The sequence below is a fragment of the Symphalangus syndactylus genome, chromosome 15 (assembly GCF_028878055.3).
Source record: "Symphalangus syndactylus isolate Jambi chromosome 15, NHGRI_mSymSyn1-v2.1_pri, whole genome shotgun sequence".
In the NCBI taxonomy this organism is placed as follows: Eukaryota; Metazoa; Chordata; class Mammalia; order Primates; family Hylobatidae; genus Symphalangus; species Symphalangus syndactylus.
The window spans coordinates 102828217-102851232 of NC_072437.2; the positions used below are offsets into that span (position 1 = coordinate 102828217).

At 35.7% G+C, this 23016-nt stretch overlaps 1 protein-coding gene across 1 annotated transcript in view; it reads right to left on the reverse strand.

Moving 5' to 3' along the window:
• Positions 1–23016, reverse strand: part of TRPC4 (transient receptor potential cation channel subfamily C member 4) — a 232714-nt gene that overhangs the window by 23551 nt on the left and 186147 nt on the right. The window contains exons 5-6 of the mRNA XM_063618886.1: positions 14552–14691; positions 3768–4081 (exon numbers count right to left, since the gene is read on the reverse strand). Of these exons, the coding sequence (XP_063474956.1) occupies positions 3768–4081; positions 14552–14691 (454 nt within the window). The remainder of the gene's footprint in view (positions 1–3767; positions 4082–14551; positions 14692–23016) is intronic.

Genomic DNA, 23016 nt, shown 5'->3' on the forward strand with positions numbered 1-23016 from the left:
CTCAGATATTAGTTTAGAAATATAATTCAGGAAGCAAGATGGAAGACATATGAAACAAGGCAGAGACCAGGGGCAAGGGTACTTAGATTTGGGCATTAGTGGAGAGCAAGGGGAAGACAGTGCCAAGATAATAAGAGCAGAAACAGACATTTATTGACCGACTACACATGGAAGGGATGAGAAGAAGGTAGGATCTAGAATAAGATAAATGTTTTTGATGTAAGTTTCTGGGTGGATTGTGGTGATGTTGACTAAGAAAAGGAATTAAGCAGGAGGAAGAATATGTTTTAGAGAGACTCTGATAAATTCTCTTTGATTGAATTTAAGTCTTCAGGAGGCATGAAGGGAGAGGTGTCCAATAGACAGCTGAATATATTGTGCAACCCAAGGATAGAAATTGGTGCTAGTAATATAAATACGGAAGTCATGTCTTAGACATATCTAGCCAACTCCAAAAGTGTAGATGAGTTTTCATAGGGGTACTGTTAAAAGGGTATGCTAAGACATACCACTATTTAAAAGCAGTAATGAAAATAAAAAATTATCAGAGTAAAGTTAAGGTTAGGGTTAGAGTAAAGTGAGAAAGGCTAGAGAAGTAAGATTTGAAGTGAAAAAGGTAATAATATAGAAGTTAAAAGGGGCAAAATTTCCAAAAATGGAAGGGTTAAACAGGGTCAAATGAAGTAGACACATTAAGTAAAATGTGAGCAGATAAATGTCCCTAGTTAATGGTGATAAGAAGGCTCTAGATGATAATTTTTAGAGCAGTTTTAGTGGAATGATGGAAGCAGAAGCCAAATTACAACTGGATGAAGTCTGAGTGAGAGGTGAGGGAAAAAGACATCTTGTATAGGCTTCTTTTAGGGTTACTTGGCTGAAAGGAATGAGAGAAACAGGAGTGGTAGCTAATGGGAAATATTGGGTTCAAAATTTCAACAAAGTTTGAACCTGAGTGGAAGGAATAATAGAGATGAAGCCTTATGAGAGATATGTGAGAGATAATCCTCTACCATTGCCAATCATGACGATAATAAGAGTAGCTACCATTTTTGATGACATTCTATGACATGCACTGTGTTAGGTACTTTATATGAATTAGTATATTTTTAACCCTCACATAGAATAAGGTCTCAGAAATAGTGGGTAGTAAAAAAGAGCCTGAATTTATGAATCGTACAGAATTACAAAAAGAAAATTAAAGACCAAAGAAAGCACAGAAGTAAGACGTAGAGCAGGGGCCCCAAGGGTAACACTATATACCCTGTGACAATGACTGATGTCTGTTTTGCTTAAACAGAGTCATCAAGGGACAGGTGACTTATGCCAGGACCTCCTGCTTCCTAATGCTAAGGGCTATTGATATATACTTTAGTTTTTCAATATCTTGAAGCCAAAAATAATTTGTGGCTTGCAGCTTTATATTATATTATTTAGAAAAAATAATTCAAGTGCAATAACTGATTTACTTGGGTTGAATGATATAGGCCTATAGTATTTAAGATATGTAATTATATGTTGCTTTTCATGACAATAGAGGAAATCATTGGTAGAGAAAAATGAAAGTAATACATAATCCCAATAATCCAGTATATTTGATTTTGGAATAAAATTTATATTAAGTATTTTACATCATGCTTGTCTGGCCATAATCTTCTTTGATTTATGTTATAATTAGTTTGTAACGTGCTATTACTTGCAAAGAAACCAATATAGGGACAAAGAAATTCCTAGGAATTTTAGGGGATCATAAGTCATGACAGTGTTAGGTATAACCTATTGATTGCAGAGGAATCAGATAGGTGAGAAGGGTTGGGTCTGGAAACCAGAGCTTTACCCTGAAATAAAGAGGACCTGGGAGTTAACACAGTTTTAAATGCTATGTGGAAGCTCTTTCTGGAAGGCAAAGGAGGAAGTCAGAAGGATATGGCAACAGGAACAGATGGGGTGGTCTTGGCAAGCAGTTTGCACCAGGTTATGCAGCATCAAGTAAGAAGAAAGTTGTGAAAGAGCATTCACAAGGGTTCTCCATCAGAAACCCAGGAGACCAGCCGGCAGACAGACAGACTGTTAGAGCAGAACTCTTATTTATGAAGGAAGAGGTTGGTGGGATCTGACCGTTGTAAATCTCTAATCCAAGTTTCCCTGGCCAAGCTGCAAGTCAAGAACCACAAATAAGATGGGAGCTGGAGGGTGGGGGGTGGGCGGGGGAGGAAGAGAAGTTCAGATATCAAAATTGAGATGCTATCCTAGGCCATGCTGGTTATGAGGATGTTTTTGCAAGGAATTTCATTGAATTCCTCCTGCCCAGGGTCAGAAGAGAGCAGTGGGAAGACGTCAAGACTGAGTGAACTGGTCAGGCCAAGAAACTGCTGCTTAGGAATACAGGATCAAGAAGGAGCTGGAAGGCCGGCGAAGTGGCTCATGCCTGTAATCCCAACACTTTGGGAGGCTGTGGTGGGTAGATCCTTTGAGGTTAGGAGTTCAAGACTCAGCCTGGCCAACATGGTGAAACCCTATCTCTACTAAAAATACAAGAAATAGCCGGGCGTGGTGGTGGGTGCCTGTAGCCCCAGCTACTCTGGAGGCTGAAGCAGGAGAATCACCTGAACCCTGGAGGCAGAGGTTGCAGTGAGCCAAGTTCACACCACTGCACTCCAGCCTGGGCGACTGAGCAAAACTCTGACTAAAAAAAAAAAAAAAAAAAATTGTGTTTTCTTTAAGATCCATGGATATATCAAATCTATTTCGGAAAAAAATGATGTATCAATGGCTGACATTTAAAAATTATGTGCAAATAAAAAGATGATGAATAATCAAAATGAAGTTTTAAATATTGGGGCTAAGATAAAACAGATGTAGAATTAAACCAACAAGAGCATTTTAGCTGTAAGTGATTTTGTTCATGTGATATTATTGACTATTTTGTTACTTGAGAAATTACCATCCTCTCTTATAGTATACATGATTCTATGATGGCTCATGAATAAGGTATGACTTTTAAAGTCACCTACAAAATGACTGTGTACTCAAATGTGGTTACTGTATGGAGGAAAATCACTTCGCTTATTAATTCACCTACTAGTTAACCATCTGTTTGTCACAGTGGGAAGGACATGGGACAGATATATAGAGGAATAGCCCATGAAGCTGTGTGCTGTTAGCAATGCCCGTTATGAGAATAACTGAGAAAGTTGACAACAGACACTGTCTATTGCTCATCCAGCTGTAAGGGCACAGAGAGTTTTGTGTGCATGACAGTAATGGCTAGATTAGTCTTAGATTTCCATTTGCAGTATTTTTAGATGCTTAAGTTTTTGTGTAGGAAACTAGAGAATGAAAGAGATACATAAACGGACTTTAGTACCTGGAAAACACATGAGGAAATATTGAAACCTACTTGAATTTTCCAACATGAGTGGTTTTACACAGGTTCTATCTTTTAACGTACTTGTAAGCTTTCGTAGTATATAGGTTACCTTTTTAAATTCTACATCTAAAAAAATTTTATCTATTGCTTTCTTTTTCATGAAGTCGTTCAGAAGAAAAGATGATTTTACTAAAATTTAAAATAAATGTGCCAGGTGTTCTTTTTCCTGTCAGAAGTTTTCATTTCTATTCAAAGCCATGTTAATTCTGTTTTCTGCATTAAGCATAATTTTAATTCCCCATTTTCTTTACAACCATTTGTCATAGGTTTTTCAAGTTTGTGATGTGGTGCACTCTAAATGCTGTACAACATTACCAGTAGAAATGTTTATTAGACTTACGTTGAAAATGCATTATTCTGCTTTTCACATCTTATGCCTTTGCAGGTTAACCCTTTCGTTTCTTCATAATAGAAGTACAATTGATTTAGGCCATTTGCAAATGCTAGCAACACAAGGCAGTATATGAATAGAAACTTCAAAATGTCCAGGAGCATTCTTCCCAGAGATATTTGCAGTGGTCCCAGGTGAGAATTTGCAGTAAACAGTGAGATCAGACGCAGAGAACTGAAGATGTTTGCAATAGCAAATAAAGCCTCTGCCACCAGAGTGGGATGCCACATGTCCCATGATTCTCGTGGATTAAGGGCACTGTACTGGAGAAAACAGAGAAACAGAGGGAAAGTAATACAAACACACGCATATAAATAGATCAAGGTCAGACCCAGAAGGAAAACTATTAAATTTTGAACAAAATAATTGATGACTTTGTTTTTGATTTTTGAACACACTTGTCAATTCTAGAGGAACACATGTAGGATACAAATTACATATGAATGAGTAGAAGTAGTCGTCTGTTGCTATGGAAACAAATGACCAATATGGGCAAAAACCATCAGTGCTTCCTCTCTGCTATGTCCTAAATGTAAATACAACCTACCTTACGAATCATCCTGGCAGTCGCTGAATTGCTAATTTTTTACATTTAATATGTAGGAAATACAACATTTATCTGAATGTTCCTTAAGTAGGTAAAATATGTGATTTGAGAAAAAAATTGTTACTGTAAACTTTGACCAGCAATTATTTAAAAAGTAAGCAGGTTAATTAAAATGTCAGATTTGAATTATCCTGCTATTGAAACATATAAAAAGCAAAATAAAATTTAACTGTGTACTATCGAGGTAAATTTGTATCCCTTTTAAAAAAGGGTCAAGGCCTGGCGCGGTGGCTCATGCCTGTAATCCCAGCACTTTCGGAGGCCGAAGCGGGCAAATTACCTGAGGTTGGGAGTTTGCGACCAGCCTGACCAACATGGAGAAACCCTGTCTCTACTAAAAATACAAAAAATAGCCAGGTGTGGTGGCGGGCTCCTGTAATCCCAGCTATTAGGGAGGCTGAGGCAGGAGAATGGCTTGAACTCCGGAGACTGAGGTTGTGGTGAGCTGAGATCACGCCATCGCACTCCATCCTGGGTAATAAGAGTGAAATTCCATCTCAAAAAAAAAAAAAAAAAAAGTCAAATATGCTCTTTGAAATATTGCAGTATGAAAATCTGTAATTAAATCTGTATTAGAACTGAACAATAAATTGAATTATTTGCTTCATACACATCACTGAAAAATGTATCTAGACAGCCAAGATTTTTTTCCAATGAAAGTTAGTGCTACTCTGAGTCCCATAGAATGTTTTTATTCTTTTTATAGCACATCTTACATCAAAGACCTTTACAAATGTGAATCAATTAATTCTCCTTGAAACTAATAGATAGTATTTTTTAATCTCTCTGGGGGGAAAATGTATCATAGGCTCCTGATCTGATTCAACATTCAGACTCTTGCTTGACTGGCAGTGTAAAACAATCAAGTTTGAACTAGAAGAAAATTATTTTCTATTTTTAAATCTTGATAAATGTTCTTGAACATTCCCACACATAGTTTCCTCATAAAATAGCTAATTACTGAAGATGTAAAAAAAAAGTTAAGATGTTTTTCTCTTTCATTATGACGAGTGTCAGAGTGAAACTTGGATACTAAATATTACCTAATTCTCTGCTCTTAGTCTCGCTGTGTATGACGCCACCTTTTCCTTCAAAGACCAAGATCACATTGTCCTTCCTTTCCTCACTTCTCTCTTAAAAGACACACATATTCAAGTCTGTAAATATTGATAGCTGTCCCCCTATAATTGATAGCTAATTCTATCAACTATACAGTTAGTTCATAAATATTTATAGTTGAGAAATATCCCCCTATGTTGATAGCTAATTCAATTTCTCTTTGTTTAACCTAATATAGCTCAGGACTATATTTCAAAATATATAAAAAATTAAACAAGAAGTATTCTTAATAATGCAATCGTTTTCTTGAACTTCTTACAACATTTAACACAATGCCCTGAATATCGTGGGTGCTCAAGAAATATTTTCTCCTGTCAAGTATTCATAGTCCAGTGAGGCAGACAGGCACAACTAATTATAATAAAAATGTTCTAAGAGATTAACACAAAGTGCGGTGGGAATAGGGAAGAGGAAGTGATTAATTCTGTCTGGGGCTTCTGAGGCTAGGAATGGATAGAGATGATGGGTTGTCAAAGCTTTAAAAGTCCTTCAAATCTAGGAAAGATGCTATGCATTGCTTTAGGTTTCACATCCAGGTCAGCTGGATGTGGATCCATCATCACATTATGATGGGGTCAAGCTCTATTACGGACCTACTGTGAAAAGAGCCCTTCTTGGTAAATTATCTCAGCTGAGACAAAAAAAAAAAAAAATCATAAGAGGAAGGTTTTCCATTTTTACAGATTCTGCCCCAGTGTGATTATTTAAGTTAATTTCAGAGTCTAGCACTTCTAGTCATGGCCAGGAAAAATGCTGCTGAATATATTCACTTTATGCAAGGTCAAGGCTTTAGGAAAAACATTGCTGGCATCTGGGTTAGAGGATGTTTGAATGGGAAACAACCATTGGAAGTTAAAGATGGAGACCTCCTGAGAAACTTAGGATGATCTTCCCAGAAGCTATGTGCTTACACTCTCAGAATAATAAACCTAGGGACCTTTGCCTCCCCAGAGACAATTTATTTACTTTAGAAATTTGAAGTCTTTCTCTTTTCTTCTCCAGGGGAAAGACAGGCAGCTGGCTCAGCTGCACGGTATGAGTTCTGAGACACATATTTTCCAAGCTCCTCTCCTGTGGTACAAACCCCTGTATACACAGGGTACGTCTGGCTATTAGGTCCCCCACTGGGGACTGGGGCATGGGGAACCCGGGCTAAGTTTGCTATGTAAGTAAATAATTTATCTGTTCTCTGTTCCAAAAAACCTCATTTCCTGTCACGGATTAAGAGATATAAATATGAAGTAATTATGATTTTATTCTTTTTAAGTTTCGCTTTTTGAAATTTTTATCCCGTCCTTCACATAGACATTTTCTTAAGTTTTTAACTATAGTCATCATTTAACAAAGTGATTTTTATAATTACAAATTGTAATATTCTTTGAATTTGTAGCGAATAATTGTAATTCTTCAGTCAATGAATTTTCCACACCTATTCTTAGGAATTAAAATATTAATTTGAATTTTAAAAAATTTCTTTGGCTCTGCTATTTAAGAGCAATTTACAAAACCTACCTTCACTTTTCATCTTTGCATGTTTGTCTTTGAGTGGCCTCTCCTCAGTCTCCTTGGGAAGTTCCTCCATCTCACCTGCCCCTTAAAAGTTGAATTCACTTTTCAAGCCACCTCTCTTCTCATTCTACTCATTCTCCCTGGGTGTTTTCCAGGATTTCAACTCTCAATGATTATTCTCAACTACACATCTCCAGCTGAGACTTCTCACCTAACAGCCCTATTCTGCATTGTACTGTCTGGTTGACTTTTCCACTTGGATATCTCACAGGCATCTCAAACTCCCAGATAGAAAGTGTAACTCACCACCTTTGCATCCTCAAACTCTTTCTCCATTTACCCCTTCTGATCTTATGAATGGCAACAGGTCACCAAGTCAGAATTTGAGGTTCCTCCTAGAATCTTTTCATCTAAAATCCCAGCATCTAAACCTGAATCTTATGTAGGTTGCTTCCTTCTCTTCATCAGTACCCTCACTGTTTTAAAATAGAACCTCTTATTTCTCAGATATAACTGCAGCACCTTCCTCACTGCTCTCCCTGCCTTAAGTCTTCTGTCCTCCATCATCTATGTATCTCCTCAAGAATCTTGTTTTTTCTGGACGTAGTCTCGCTCTGTCGCCCAGGCTGGAGTGCAGTGCCACGATCTCAGCTCACTGCAACCTCCATCTCTTGGGTTCAAGCACTTCTCCTACCTCAGCCTCCTGAGTAGCTGGGATTACAGGCGCCTACCACCATGCCCAGCTAATTTTTACATTTTTAGTAGAGATGGGGTTTCACCACAATTGGCCGGGCTGGTCTTGAACTCCTGACCTCAGGTGATCTGCCCGCCTGGGCCTCACAAAGTGCTGGGATTACATGCATTAGCCACGGCACCCAGCCCTCCTCCAGAATCTTTTAAAGAACCCAACCAGCCCATGTCACATATTATTTAATGTTCTTCAATCACAACATTGTCCTTGAGATGACCTTCTGATTTTTCAACATGCTACATAAAGCCTCTGTGTTCTGACTTCTTTTAAAGATTTAACTGCCATTTGGCCCTAATTAGACACCTAATGTTTTGGCTCAAACTTTCACTACTGGTAATTCCTCAAATTAGTCACACATTCTTACCAAAATGCTTTTCCATGAACATTGTACCATTTTTCTAGAATGAATTTAAATTCCAATTATTTTGTTATTCATTCATCAAGTATACATGAGTGTGCCTGCTCTGTGTCAGGCACTATCTTCGGGGTTCACGGTAGTGATCAAGGAAGATGCCATACGGGTTTACAACATGGTGAAGTCATACATTAATCAAGCCATGCTAATCCTTTACTCTGACTGCAGATGCATGGACACTAGGATCCTGCTGATCAGAGCTGACAGCTCCGTGTTGTAAAGGAATCCTTTAGAAAGAAATCAAGAACTACTTTAAACACACATAGGTTTTCTAGGATCTTAATTATTGTACTCCTCCTTCTCTCAATTATTTGTTTTCAGTCTGTATGTACCCTAGTTCGGTTTTGCCCCAAGCCTTTATTTCTATTCAGATTCCTTTGAAAGAGAATTGCTTATTTTGCAGACCTATATAATAGAGAGGTACTTTTGTATTACTTGTCAGATTCTTATCCAGGGAGCTTTGTCTAAGGCATTTTTAGGTGCTGGACATCTAGTAGAGTGCTTTATATATGATAGGAACTCAGAAAGCACTCTGGGGAGAAGAATTATAGACATATTCAAAAACAAAGTGGTTAGAGAATATGGATCATTTTTATAAATGTATCTTGACACAGATGTAACACAGAGGATTTGGGAACAGTGAGATGAGTATGAGAGGATGAGATGAGTTGGAGCCAAGTCATGAAGAGTTTAGCAGGAGTGTTAAGAGAGAAAGATGAACTGAATCATAATATTGGATCAGAAGTTTACTGAATGTAGGAAAATATGTTAGGTTATCTTTATATCCTCTGTAGTCTCTGATGCATGCTTGTGAATGTCAAGTAATAAATAGAAATGAGTAAAAATTAAATTAATATGAAATAAAAATATTGGTCAGTGAAACATACATTGGTTTTAATGTGTGCTTTACATGGTGAAATCTTTTCCCTTTCTAGAAATTTATCAGATAATTAAGTAGTGAAAGACCAAAAAGACCAGTGTTTATACTGGCATATTATTTTCTCTTCAAGTACATAATTCTGATTAAACAACTAAGATTCAAATCTTTATAGCTTTCTACCATAAAACTAAAGAATATCTTAGACAATCCCACACTTTGGGGAGTAGACTAAAGTTACATCATTTATAAAATAGAAAAAACACTTGCCTCTTTTCTAGTTAATAAGAGATGGGATCTATGAGACATGCAGTTAGAACTATTTAGAAGAATGGTGCTATAAAGAAAAGCCACAATGATGGTTAAAACAAATCTTCTTATTAATAAAAATTTTGATTTTTGAAAATATTATTTAAGTTACACAGTGAAAAAGGTATTAAAATCTAATCATTTCTGCCAAACTGTTGAAGTTAAATATGAGAAGTGTTACATACAGAAAAAGGGCTGGATAATATTTAGAAATAAACCAGCCCTAATGAAACTGAAGTAACAGTTTATAATTGTGGTCCCCAGGCATCAACAAGCTCCAGATTAAGTAATACTTCATACACAGTGAAAAGAGAAAATGATTAACAAACTTTCCTCTAGAGGATTAGGAGTAATTTTTTAAAAATTTATAACCCAGGAGCTTTAAATGCTAATAAATCAAGATATTCAAGAAAACACCACAAAACTTTGCATGCAAAATGGATAATATTGAAGTCATACATATTTTTATGCTCTGTCTTTGCACGTTATAATACTGTTGCATTGTATATAAAAATTGAGAGCAAATACTGCGTTTTTATATTAGGTTCTATTCTATGGCATTAAATGTTTATTGATTTACTCTTCAGAAACATTCTATTATGTTTGACTGTTATTATTGTTTTACAGCAGAGAAATTTGAGGCACAGATTCAGTAACTTGCTCCAAATCACACAGGTAGGAAGTGATATAAGTTGTAGTCACAGCAATTCCACGGCCTTGGTTAGAAGGGCTGTTTTGTGTGCATTTTAAAGAAAGATCTTTCTTGCAAGTAGATGGATTGCAAAAGTATGAATGTCATGAACTGAATATCGTCTCCCCAGATTGAGTCCCCCAGTGTGATGGTATTTGGAGATGGTATTTTTGGGAGGTAATTAGGTTTAGATGAGGTCATGAGGGTGGGCTTTCACGATGAGATTAGTGTCCTTATAAGGAGACACACCAAAGTTTGCATTCTCTCCCAACCCCTTACGCCCCACCCCCACCAGGTGAATGTGACCAACCTTCTACAAGTCAGTGAGAGAGACCTCACCAGAAACCAACCATGCTGGAACCTTGATCTCAGGCTTCCAGTCTCTGTAACTGCAAGAAATAAATTTCTGTAGTTTAAGCCACCCAGTCTATGGTATTCTATTGTGACAAGCCGAGGAGACTAATACAACGGAGAAATTAAACAAGGCTGGCCCCTATGACAGATGTTTCTAAAAGGTTCTCTTTCTGAAAAGAACAATTATAACAAGATTTTCTTTTTTTGTAAAGTGGTACAGTTTTTTTTGGTCCAGTTCCATGACTTAACCAAAAGGACCTATGAATGGACTTTGTTCCTGTTCAGGAATCCTCAGATAGGAGGTAGAACCTATAAAATCCCAGCAGAGGTCCTAGTCATAACACTGGTAATTCTGCCTGAAGCAAAAGAGGTGAATCTATTATTTACTAAGGAGAATTATTAGCATGATTTAATCTACCTCATATTTCATAATTACTAAATCACATATCTTCCAGATCTTACTACCTAAATTTGTTCAAGTCCAATCTTCTATCATCTTCTCCTATGTTCACTGCTCTATTTCAGGCAATCATCATCATTTGAACCATTCCCTGCATAAATGTCCTAAATGGATCCTTATAATTTATAGGGTAAAATTCAAGCTCGAAAGCAAGATGTGGAAAGTCCTTCTCACCTTCTCCCTGCCCACATCTTTAGGATCATCCAAAATAGATATAGAACTCTGCTTGTTAAACACTCTGACTTTGGCATATTGTGCCTTTTCTGTCTTGAATGCTCATGCATGTTCATGATCATGATAGATATCCACTTGTACTGTCCTCTGTATAATTCCATGTCATTACAGAAAAGTTCAGTTCCTTCTCTCATGCTATGGTAGCCCCTCTTATAGACTTTACTACATTGTAAGATCCTTGTTTAAATGCATTTCTCTTTCATCTACCTGACTGTGACCCACTTGAAGGCAAGAGCTACCTCTTGGGCAGATTTGCATTTTCTGCAACCAGATCAAAAGCTGTTTCTTAGTGTGCTCCAATAAATGCTTATTGATTTAATTAGCTTCTTGATTCACATAATAGCTGTTTGCTTTATCTACATCAGATTCTATTTTTTCATGCAAATAACCTACCCGTTCTTAAAATAATAATTTATAAGTTATTACAAATTAGCCTGAAAAAAATTGAGTGATAGAACAAATGTAAGGTAAGGAAGGACAAATCAGAAAGTCAGAGTGACATCACAGGCCCCCACAGTGAGTACTCTTTTGATTATTATCATCAACTTACAGGTAATAAAATTGAGACCTACATTCAATAACTTGCCCCATACCATATAGATTGAACATGGTGAAGGCAAGTGTGGACCTAGAGCTCAAACTCTTTTTAAACTAAAAGCAAATGAGGAGACACATTAAAGATCTTACAAAAGGCAAGTCTAGTGGATTCATAGTATATGAGTAAGAAAGCAAAGTAAAAAAAAAAAAAGAAAAAACTAATTTAGGCAAAAAAAAAAAAAACTAATAGGCACTTTAAATACATCAACTCATTTACTTCTCATGCCAACAGCATAAGGTAGAAATTATTATTTTTCTTATTTTATGGATGAGACAAATAGAGGTGAAGAAACAGGCTCAAGGTCACCCAACTAGTACGTGATAGAGGAAAGGAGCACAAAAAATGTGACTCCACAGTGCATGCCAATGAATACATGAACCCAACTCAAAAACATGCATTGTGCTAAATGCAAATCCTTCAGAAAGGACATGTCGTAGTTTATATTTCCAATTATAGCTGAACTCCTATGACCATATGTTAACAAACTATGTATTTTTTGAAGACTTCACATTCCTTAGGTCGTCTTCATCTGCAGTAATTACTGTGCACTGCTCCACATCCCATTTCTCCCTCTGCCCCCTCCTTTTCATCACTGGGGGTGAGTGAGTTTAATTCTAAACATAAAGAACAATGTTTAGATTTTAATGGTAAAATAGATTTTGCCAGTGTAGAATCTACAACTTTTTAACTAAACTAAAATCCCACATCTGAAAGTCTTGAGGCAAAACATCCACAAATATCCATTAATATAAGCATACTCACTACATACCAGAGTTCTTATATATAAAAAAATACATGTACTATACATAAACATCACACAAACGTAATAAATACAAACATCACATAGTTTAGTTTAAATATTGTCTAAATAAATGTATAACAGCAGTTTCTTTTGGACTCAATCTCACACTTCTCTGAGCTGTAGAACAGGTCTATACAATGCAATGTTCTTCACAGTGTCTTCCTTAGATCAGCTGTATCAGTGTCTACTGGGAGTTTGTTAGAAATGCAAATTTGGACTTTGTCTTAGTACACCTAACTTAAATGTGGTGATGGAGAAAATGAACCTGAGTTTTAGCAAGCCCTCCTTATGATTCTTATCCACCTAGAAATTTGACAAGAACTGCTATTGTGATATAATCCCAGAATTTCATGACAGCACAAAACCACAAAAAAACTACATATATTACTTTTAGAAGTAGGTCTAAACAATTTTATACATACATCTAAGGATCATCACAGAAGAAGGGGACTGGAGAGCTAGGCGCTTAATCGCAGACTGCCTACCTCTTACAGAGATGCATAATCTCCTTCGCTTAAAAGCGTACCTTCTGCTGTCTTAAACTTTTCAAGGTCATTAACCTCAGTGCATTAATAAAATTACCAAATTATGTTTTCATTTTAAAATATACTTGCTTTCCATAAAATTGATAGAAATTGCTTTCCCCTAGTATTTCGGTAAACACTGGTAGCATTTTAATGGAAAACTATGGCCTTTCCAACTTCAGACAATTTTTTTTTTATTATTATACTTTTAAGTTCTAGTGTACATGTGCACAACATGCAGGTTTGTTACATAGGTATACATGTGCCATGTTGGTTTGCTGCACCTGTTAACTCGTCATTTACATTAGGTATATCTCCTAATGCTATCCCTCCCCCCTCCCCCCACCCTACAACAGTCCCCGGTGTGGTGTGTGATGTTCCCCACCCTGTGTCCACATGTTCTCATTGTTCAATTCCCACCTATGAGTGAGAACATGCGGTGTTTGGTTTTCTGTCCTTGCGATAGTTTGCTCAGAATGATGGTTTCCTGCTTCATCCATGTCCCTACAAAGGACATGAACTCATCCTTTTTTATGGCTGCATCCAACTTCAGACAGTTTTGATTCTGTCATACCTGAAGGTTGCCCACAGAAGCAGAAGGCATTATTTTAAGAACTAGGCTAAATGAATGAAAGTTTATCTACATGTTAGAATTTTCTAGTTCAGATTATTAAATTGGATGCATTATTTATGTCATACCCAGTTAGATATTCTTTATTTTTTTATTTTTTATTTTTTTTTACCAATTAACTAGTCATTTTGAAACTTTTTTTTTTAAAGAGAAAAGGAAAGGAGGGAAAGGAAAATCAGTGGAGGAGAGAAGATAATCCTCTGGGTTGAAAGAAACCCAAGAAAGTACAAAATAATCCCAATTGTCATGACAGAACAAAAATGTTTTATGCAAATTATGAGGTTGGGATAAGATTGATGGTGTACAAAATCTGGGGGAGTAATGAGTGTGTGAGATTTCAGGCACTGTCATGTTGAATGGGATGAGGAGAAAGAAATTATATTCTGCTCTAATTATATCAAATTGTATTAGTTTATACTGAAATAATAATTTCAATGCTTTGAAAGAGTAATATTTTGATCTGTCTATGAAATTTTATCTATTAGTTATAACTGAAGAAAATAGATTTGTGTTGCCAAAATTTAAACACTGTTTGAAGTAGAATTTCATTAGAAATAGAAAGGATTAGAAACTAGAGCAGTTACTATGAATAATTTTGAGACACCATTCTACTTAGTAGATGCAAGGGAATTGGGTGATAACTTCTACTTATAAAAACTTGTTTTGTGATTAAAGCTTATGCATTTATTTATGTATTTTTATCCCCATATATCTATCAATAAAACCACGAGCTGATGAATACGACATCCGGAAAAAGCTCTAGGTATCTTTATTAATAAAATTAATGTCAATTGAAAGTATATCATTAATAATCAGAACATATGCTTCACCAACAACATAAATAATAGTTACCTTTACAAATGCAACAATTTTCAAGGAGATTGTTGCTAAATATAAGGAGTTCATTACAAAGTCCATTAGATTCCACCAATCATGGATGTAGTCCTGAAGTCCGCCATCCCACATCTGTTTAATTTCTCCCCATATGAAGCCTGCAATTATAGAAAGATTCATTATAAGTATAATACTGAGTCCCAGCCATATTTTAAGACTTTCAGATACTAAGCTAATTCTAGAAGATGTTGTTAGGACAGCCTCACTTTCTTTTATCCCTTTGCTAAATTCATAAGGATAAGCAGTTTTTGAATTATACTGTAGCTCCTTTATAACTATATATTTCCTTTGGGAAGTAACATTTTCTTAAAAGCAAATGTCTCGAGGTATATTTTTTTCCCAAGTCAAAATGACTCAAAGATCATGAAAATCAGTGTATCTAGCAATCATAACTGGTTTTAGACAATTAGTGGAGTATCTTGTTGTGTTTCTTTAAGCAGTTAGTACCTTCAGAGACTGGACTTTAATCTTGAGAAATGATGGTTACAGCATTCATGATAATTCATTAAAATACTTTATATGTAGCAATAGCTTTAAAGCTATATCCAGAAAAAATATATTTTTAATTTTTAATAAGAAATGCTTTATTTTCAAGTTCTATGAAGTACTTACAAAATATTAGTGTAGGTTATTATTTATTTCCATTATCTTATTAAAATTTTATAATTCCGTATTTAGAGCCTAATGTTGAGAAAGAGAGATATCAAAATATCTAGATTCAGTAAATATTAAAAGGGTAAATATGTCATAACTACATTAACACAAACAAACAGTGAGAATTCTTTAGGATGATATTCTGAAACACGACATTTAGAGTTGAAGATCTTCCTAGGATGTAGAAAGTTGGAAAAGTATTATCCCTACACTGGCTCAAGAAAAAGTGAAATTAACTATAAAAATCACAATTTTCCAAGCATGCATCAGAGAGATGAGAAATCAAGGAATCTAAACTTTAAAATATAAGCACGTTCCTCTAAAGCAACCATGTTGTGAGACTTAGCTCACCTGTGGCAGAGCATGCAAGGAAGAGACACTGGCACCATCCAAGAGAGTAGGCTGACTGTGAGGTAGCAGGAGAGACTAGAATCCCTGGAAGCCACAGTCACAAGGAAAATTTCTACCGTCTTGCACCCTCTTCTTCATGGACCCTATCCACAGCTCAAGAGAAATATTATAGTTCAAGCCTGGGGAGAAAAGAGGCTGCTTCTGTGGGAGAGGCACAGTGTCCTAAGGAGCAAAACACTTTAGCCTTGTGGAAGAGACAGAAAGCACTCCTGGGCCTCAGGTTTACAGCAATACCATTAGAGCAGGGGCAGGAAAAACTTTCCTGTACATAAGCTGCCATGTTTGCCATGAAAAGGAGGGCATTGATCATGGAGAAAGTTCCATCCCTAGCACTCAGATATAGGCCTGCCTAAGTCTGACCCTGGATGAGGACATCAGAGAGTTTTCCTGCCTTCCATCACGAGGCCAACAAACACCAGGAAACAATCAGCAATTGACAACCACTGGAGGAAGGGCCTCTGAGGCATAGATGCACAGGGAAGGTCAAAAGCTGTAGGTGGAGAAGGAACACTGAGAATAATCTTCTTTTCCACCCTAAGCTGTGGCATATGATGCACTGAAACTGACGGTAGCAACAACAAAACCCAAACCCAACTCAACTCCTGACTTAATTGCCTCAAACCTCTACACTAACATAGAAGAGAAGAGGCATGTACATTTTCAGGCATAAAGGCTGTATATATGTCTGTGGCTAGTCCTCTGCATAGGTGGAATGAGTAACTTTCCAAAACATATGTACACATACGTACCCACAGACACCAAACCATGATGCATCATATTCAAACCGTCAAAAACAAAAGATAAAAAAAAAAAAAAGAAAAAAGAGAGACATTTTGCATACAAAGGAAGAAAAGTAAGACTGACAGCAAACTTCTGGTGTAAAAAACATATACAAGGCAATGGTGTAACATCTCTTTTTTTTTTTTTTTAGATGGAGTCTTGCTTTGTTGCCAGGCTGGAGTGCAGTAGCGCGATCTTGGCCCACTGCAATCTCCGCCTCCTGGGTTAAAGCAATTTCCCTGCCTCAGCCTCCCTAGTAGCTGAGACTACAGGAACGCACTACCCCATCGGCTAATTTTTTGTATTTTATTAGAGACGGGGTGTCATCATGTTGGCCAGGATGGTCTCGATCTCCTGACCTCGTGATCCGCCCGCCTCGGCCTCCCAAAGTGCTGGGATTACAGGCAGGAGCCACCGCGCCCGGCCTGGAGTAACATCTTTAAAGTGCTGAAAGAAAAAGAATAAAAGTTAACCCAGGATTCTATATACAACACAAATAGCTCTAAGAAATACTTACTAAAGACTTTTTCTTTAAACAATCAAAATCTGAGACAATTTATTCCTGTCAGATCTACACTAAAAGACATACTAAAAGGATATTTTTAAGGCAGAAGGTAAAATATTGGACAGAAATTTAGATTTATTTTTAAAAATGAAGATTTATGTCCAGAAATGTATGTGTGTATATATATATATGTTATACATATAAAATAAAATATATATATATTTATTTTTATTTAAAAGTTTTCTAACATATAATTGATTGCCTAAGTAAAAACTGTAGCAATATATTGTAATTGTCAACATAGGTAAAAGTAAAAGGTATAATGACATTAGCACAGAAGATGAGAGAGGGGAATTACAAGCCTCCCGTCATAAGGTTCTTATACTACACATAAAGCAGAATAATATTTTTTGAACTTAGAATGTAATAAATTAATATTTTATATTGTAAATACTATGGCATCCTTTTAAATATTTTAAAATATATGAGTAGAGAGCTATACATGTAAAGAATTAGTGTTATACAAATATTTAATCCAATAACAGGCATAAAAGAAAAAAGGCAACGAAGAACAGATAGCAATGGGGGTAGATTTCCAGTTTCCCCGTATCATAATTATACTCAATGAAATGTACGATCTAAACACACTAATGAAAATACAGAGATGATCACATATGAAAAAAGTACAGGCACAACTCTATTGCAATTCATCCATAGAAGTAAAGGAAAAACAAAGATATAACATAAAACAATAATTAAAAGAAAGCTCCCGTGGCTACATTAATATACAAGTAGATGTATTTCAGAAGAAGCAATGTTACTAGGTATATAGAGGGATATAACATAAAGATAAAAAGGCGAATTTAGGGACAAGTTATAAAAATTCTATGTGTGCTTGCAGTTAACAAAAGAACCCTATAATACAAGATGCCGTAACTATTAAAACTGAAATAAGAAACAAAGAAAAGTACAATTATAATTGGAGGTTTCAGCATTCCTCTCTCTGTAACCAACAGAACCAGCAGACAGAAATTTAGTAATGATATAGAAGACCTGAACAACACCATCAGCAACGTGAGAACAGCAGAATACACATTTCTTTCTTGTGCACATGGAACACTCACCAAGATAGACCATAGTGTGGACCATAAAACAAACCTCAGCACATTTGTATATGTTGAAATCATACTAAGTTCTATGACTACAACACAAATAAACAACCAATCAATAATTAAACGTACCTAGAAAATCCCCAAATATTTTTCAACTAAACAACACAGTTCTATTATCTTTCGGCTCAAGCAGGAATTCGTGAGAAGAGTTAAAAATATTTTGAAATGATTGAAAATCGATCAAACCAAAAACTCTTTGTGAGGCATCTAGAGCAGTGCTTAGAGGAAATATATAGCTCTGAATGCCTTATTAAAAAAGAATGAGGGGTTCAACTCAGTGATTTCACCTTCAATTAAGACACTATAAAAAGAAGAGCAAGTTTAAACCAAAACAAGCAGAAAGAAGAAAATAACAAAGGGACAAAAATGAATAAAATCTGAAACATAAAATGAAAGATAAATCAATGAAAACAAAATCTAGTTTTTTTAAGTGGTCAATAAAATTGAAAAAACGCTAGCCAGAATGATTAACAAAAAAAGATGATATAAATAATCAATATCAGAAATTAAAGAAGGAACATCAATATAGATCTTATAGATATTATAAGAATAATAAGCAACTAGAATGAATAACTGGATGCTAATACATTTCACAACTTAAATGAGCTTTTTTCCCTCAGACATAAATTTCAAAACTCACTCAAGTGGACATAAAGCAACCTGAATAGTCCTATACTTATTAAAGGAAATGAACTTGTAGTTAATATCCTTCCAACAACAAAAAAATTCAGGTCCAGTTGGTTTCATGGTGCATTCAGCCAAACACTTCAAGAAAAAATAATACCAGTGCTAATCAAACTCTTACAAAGACAAAACAGTAAGAAACATTTAACAGGCAAGTATTACACTGATAAACAATCAGACAAAACTCTCTAAAACTACACACCAATAGCCCTTATAAACATGCACAAAAATCCTCAATAAATAGTAGTGAATAAAAGTTAGCAATATATAAAAATAATAATAAATCACGACCAAGTAATGTTTTTCCAGGTAATGAAAGATTGTTTCAATATTTAAAAATCAATCAGCGTAATTTATCCCATCAACAGATTTTTGAAAAAATGTGATCATTTCAATAGATGCAGTATAAGCATTTGACAAAATTTAATATGCATTCATGATAAAAACTTTCAGTAAAGTATGAATAAAAGGGAAATTTATTAATTTGATAAAGGGCATTTATAAAAATTTATAACCACTTTTCTGTAAAGGGCCAGAGAACAAATAATTTAGGCTTTGCAATAAATGGGCATGAATGTGTTCCAATGAAACTATTAAAAAAAACTGGCAAACAATCTGATATCAGGGCCGTAGTTTGCTGCCTCCTGCAGTGGTTATTACATGACTGTATGTGTTTAACATTTTATATCTCTGGGCTCAACTCCAAAAAGTTAGTGTTATAACTTAATTTGAATATAGCAAAAATTACAAAATTGATATTGGGGAATGAATACAGTGATAGAAAAAGTAATTAAAAATATTATTGTAATACATTGACTATAGGTAATATATGAGTAACTATACATTTCTTTTACATTTTCTGTATGTTTGAAATTTTTCATAATAAAATGTTGAATGAAATAAAAGCATAGTAGACATGATGTTTGATCATTAATTAGTGAAAATAAACAATGACTATTTAAAATTATCAGTAAAGTTTTGTTTTTGTATTTTGTTATATTCAAATTTTTTTTTTTTTTTTTTTATTACATTAATACATACTGGTTTATTATACTTTAGGGTTTTAGGGTACATGTGCACAATGTGCAAGTTTGTTACATATGTATCCATGTGCCATGTTGATTTCCTGCACCCATTAACTCGTCATTTAGCATTAGGTGTATCTCCTAATGCTGTCCCTCCCCCCTCCCCCCACCCCACAACAGTCCCCGGAGCGTGATGTTCCCCTTCCTATGTCCATGAGTTCTCATTGTTCAAATTTATAACTCATATGAGAGCTGATTTCAGATAAACTTATTATAGTGTATTTTTAAAGTTGGCTGTAGACAACGGCTTTATTCTAAATTTGGCATTTATATCCTAGTTTCCCCTTTTAGTCATCTTTCATAAATAAATCTCTCATGAGAGGTCAGACAGAATTGGGACATAATTGGGAAAATGATAATATTTACTACCTCCATATTGGAGAAAGGAGTATATCAGAACTGAGTAAGATATGATGCCTGCACTGCATTTTAGAGCTGGTGGGAAACTTAGAATTTAAAATATCCAGTGAGAAAAAATGCTTGGCACACATTTTTTTCCACACCTATGGTGCTTTCTCCTACTAACCTGGCTACAGACTCAGAATTCAATAGACAACCACAGCCTGCATGAGAAAACTAAGGCCCAAAGAGGCAGTGTAAACAATAATGTGATGCCACCAGTTAATGAAGAAACCACGACTGGATCAGAATCTCCTAAATGCAGTGCACTTGGACAACATTTTCTTATTCTTGAGAGTTTACAAGGCACAGGGCTATGTGCTTCAGAGGACAGAATGAGGACTTTGGGAAGGAGGTATAAAGAAGAAGTTATGAGCTCAGTACAATGTTGCTTATTTGTTTTGTCTTGCTTGACACTGCCATTTCCCAGATATTAGACATGTGCATGCAATAATTGATTTAACAAATGCATTTCAAGTTAATTTTTCACCAGAAGGCATAGTGATAAGAGCTAGTCTACGTTAGGTGATTAAGCAGCCAGGCTCAACTCAACTAGCAATCAGCTTTAGAATCTTAGCTTAGCCTCTCTAGGTTTCTGTTCACTTCAAAAAACAGAGGTTTGGATTACATGGCTTTTACAAAGTATGATTTTATCCTAACTGCATAAATTGCCAACGATTGCTTCTTCCTATTAGGATTGTGACAATTTTACTAAAAGCAGTCATCACAATCACTGCCATGAGAGATGAAAAACTGTCCTGTACAAGAGGGCACAGACTTGCTCTGGTCTGCCCCAAAAAGCAGAAATTGGATCTTTGATAAGAAAAGTATAGAAAGACGGCTTCTGGCCAAATGTAAGGAAGAATATTCTGGCAATTAGAGTTGCCCTAAAACTGGAATGGATTACCCTGTGACATAGAGATTCCAATCCAGAGGCTGTCTTTAAGCCAGAGAAATTCTAGCAGTAAGTGGAGACTGATCTACGTAATCTCTGAAGTTCATTCCAACTTAATGAATTTGTAATTCGGTTGCTTTCATATTCGTATGTATAAAGAAATAAAATATATTTTAAAGTACCTGCTAACCAGAGCATTTATATTTCATTATGTCTGACATAAACTTCATTATCATTATACCTGCTTCTACTAAACTGGAAAGTCAAATGTGATTATTAACAGTCATCGAAATAGCTAAATTCAGATATTTTGTGGGTATTTATGTAGAGGAAGATAGGCTTTGGGAAGGAGGTATAAAGAAGAAGTTATTAGCTCAGTACAAGTCAACATTTTATTTTGACTTCCTTCATAGCTGAGCAGACTCTGTTCTCATCTGATGGGTTAAAGGAGATGAAACTTCAACTGGAAGTTTAGACTAGATGACTTCTAAGCAAAGCTCACAATGCTGATATATTACAATTCCTCTGGAGATCAAGGAGGAGACATTAAATCTGATTTTCTTGACCACCCAAAATCTTACTTCACGTCTGACCTTTGAAAGGCACAATTGTGTGGGAAAAACAGAGATCCTGATAGAACTGGAAACTCATGCCATCATTTTGTTTAAACTTGAGCTATAGATAAGATTGCCAATCAATGTGTTGGGATCTTTTTTGTTTTTAAGTGCCAGATAGAAATATCACTTTTTATAGCTCTAGTCACCACATACGTGTCAGATGGCTGTGGATTTATGTTTGTTATGAGCATGGTAGCGAAATGGCCAGTTTCACTTAATCTGGCAACATTTACTGAATTTTTGAAGAAAAAAGCCTTCAGAAAAACTAGAGGGTGCTATTAACTAAATAAAAAATGAATTCAGCTAGTAAATTATCCATGGTAACTAAAAAGCCTGAAGAGAACAAAGATTAAGACAGCTTCTGTCACAAAATGTTTATCCTGTTCCCAAAATGGGAACATTTCAAAATTGCTCTTTGCTGTTTACAAACAGAGGACATGATTTCTCAGAGTCGTGATGGAGGCCTAATTACAAGCATTGATGTCAAGACTGTGGGGACCAACAAAGGAAAGATCACAGTGCAAATGAGTCAGAGAACTTCCTTTTAAAAATATTTGTAGATGCCTGGAAGTTTTTACTATTTTTTTGTCTACCTTTCCCATAACAGTTTTCACTCAGGGCTATTTGAGTGTTCTATTAGGTCCTGCGAAGCTGGCTATGAGGATGTGATGGGGTAGGCAATGCTCAGATGCCACAGTTAACAGCACCAATTACATGTGACAAATGTGTAACTCTGCAAACAGATCTCTTGTCATTCCCTTTCTTACTGTCAGTACTTTCACCAATAGTAAACAACCCCAAGCAAAAAGCAAGTCACCTTTTCACCTATGGCAGCCTCCAGGGGTCTATTATTTAAGCCCCAAAGCTGTCAGGGACCTGACCTTGGAAGTCTCTTCACAGAACACTGAGCTTTATGTTGTGGTATCAAATCAATGAAGATAAAAGAACAAAAAATTCCTCCCTGCTGGAGTTTTGTTTTTTGATTTTCAAATCAGGGAATATAAAAGTAGTCTCTCATCAAAAATCTGCTTCTGTTCAAAGATAAATTTAAAGGAATTCTTTTATTCAGTAGAAACCCACTTGTTCTGGACCTCTAAGAGGCACTCAGTTAAGGGGCAGCTCCTGTTCTCAGCAGTATACTTAAAACTCAAACAAAGATGAGGGCAAGGACCCCAAGTATCCGTGTTCTGAAAAGAGTTTACAGAAAATTGTAGCCAAACT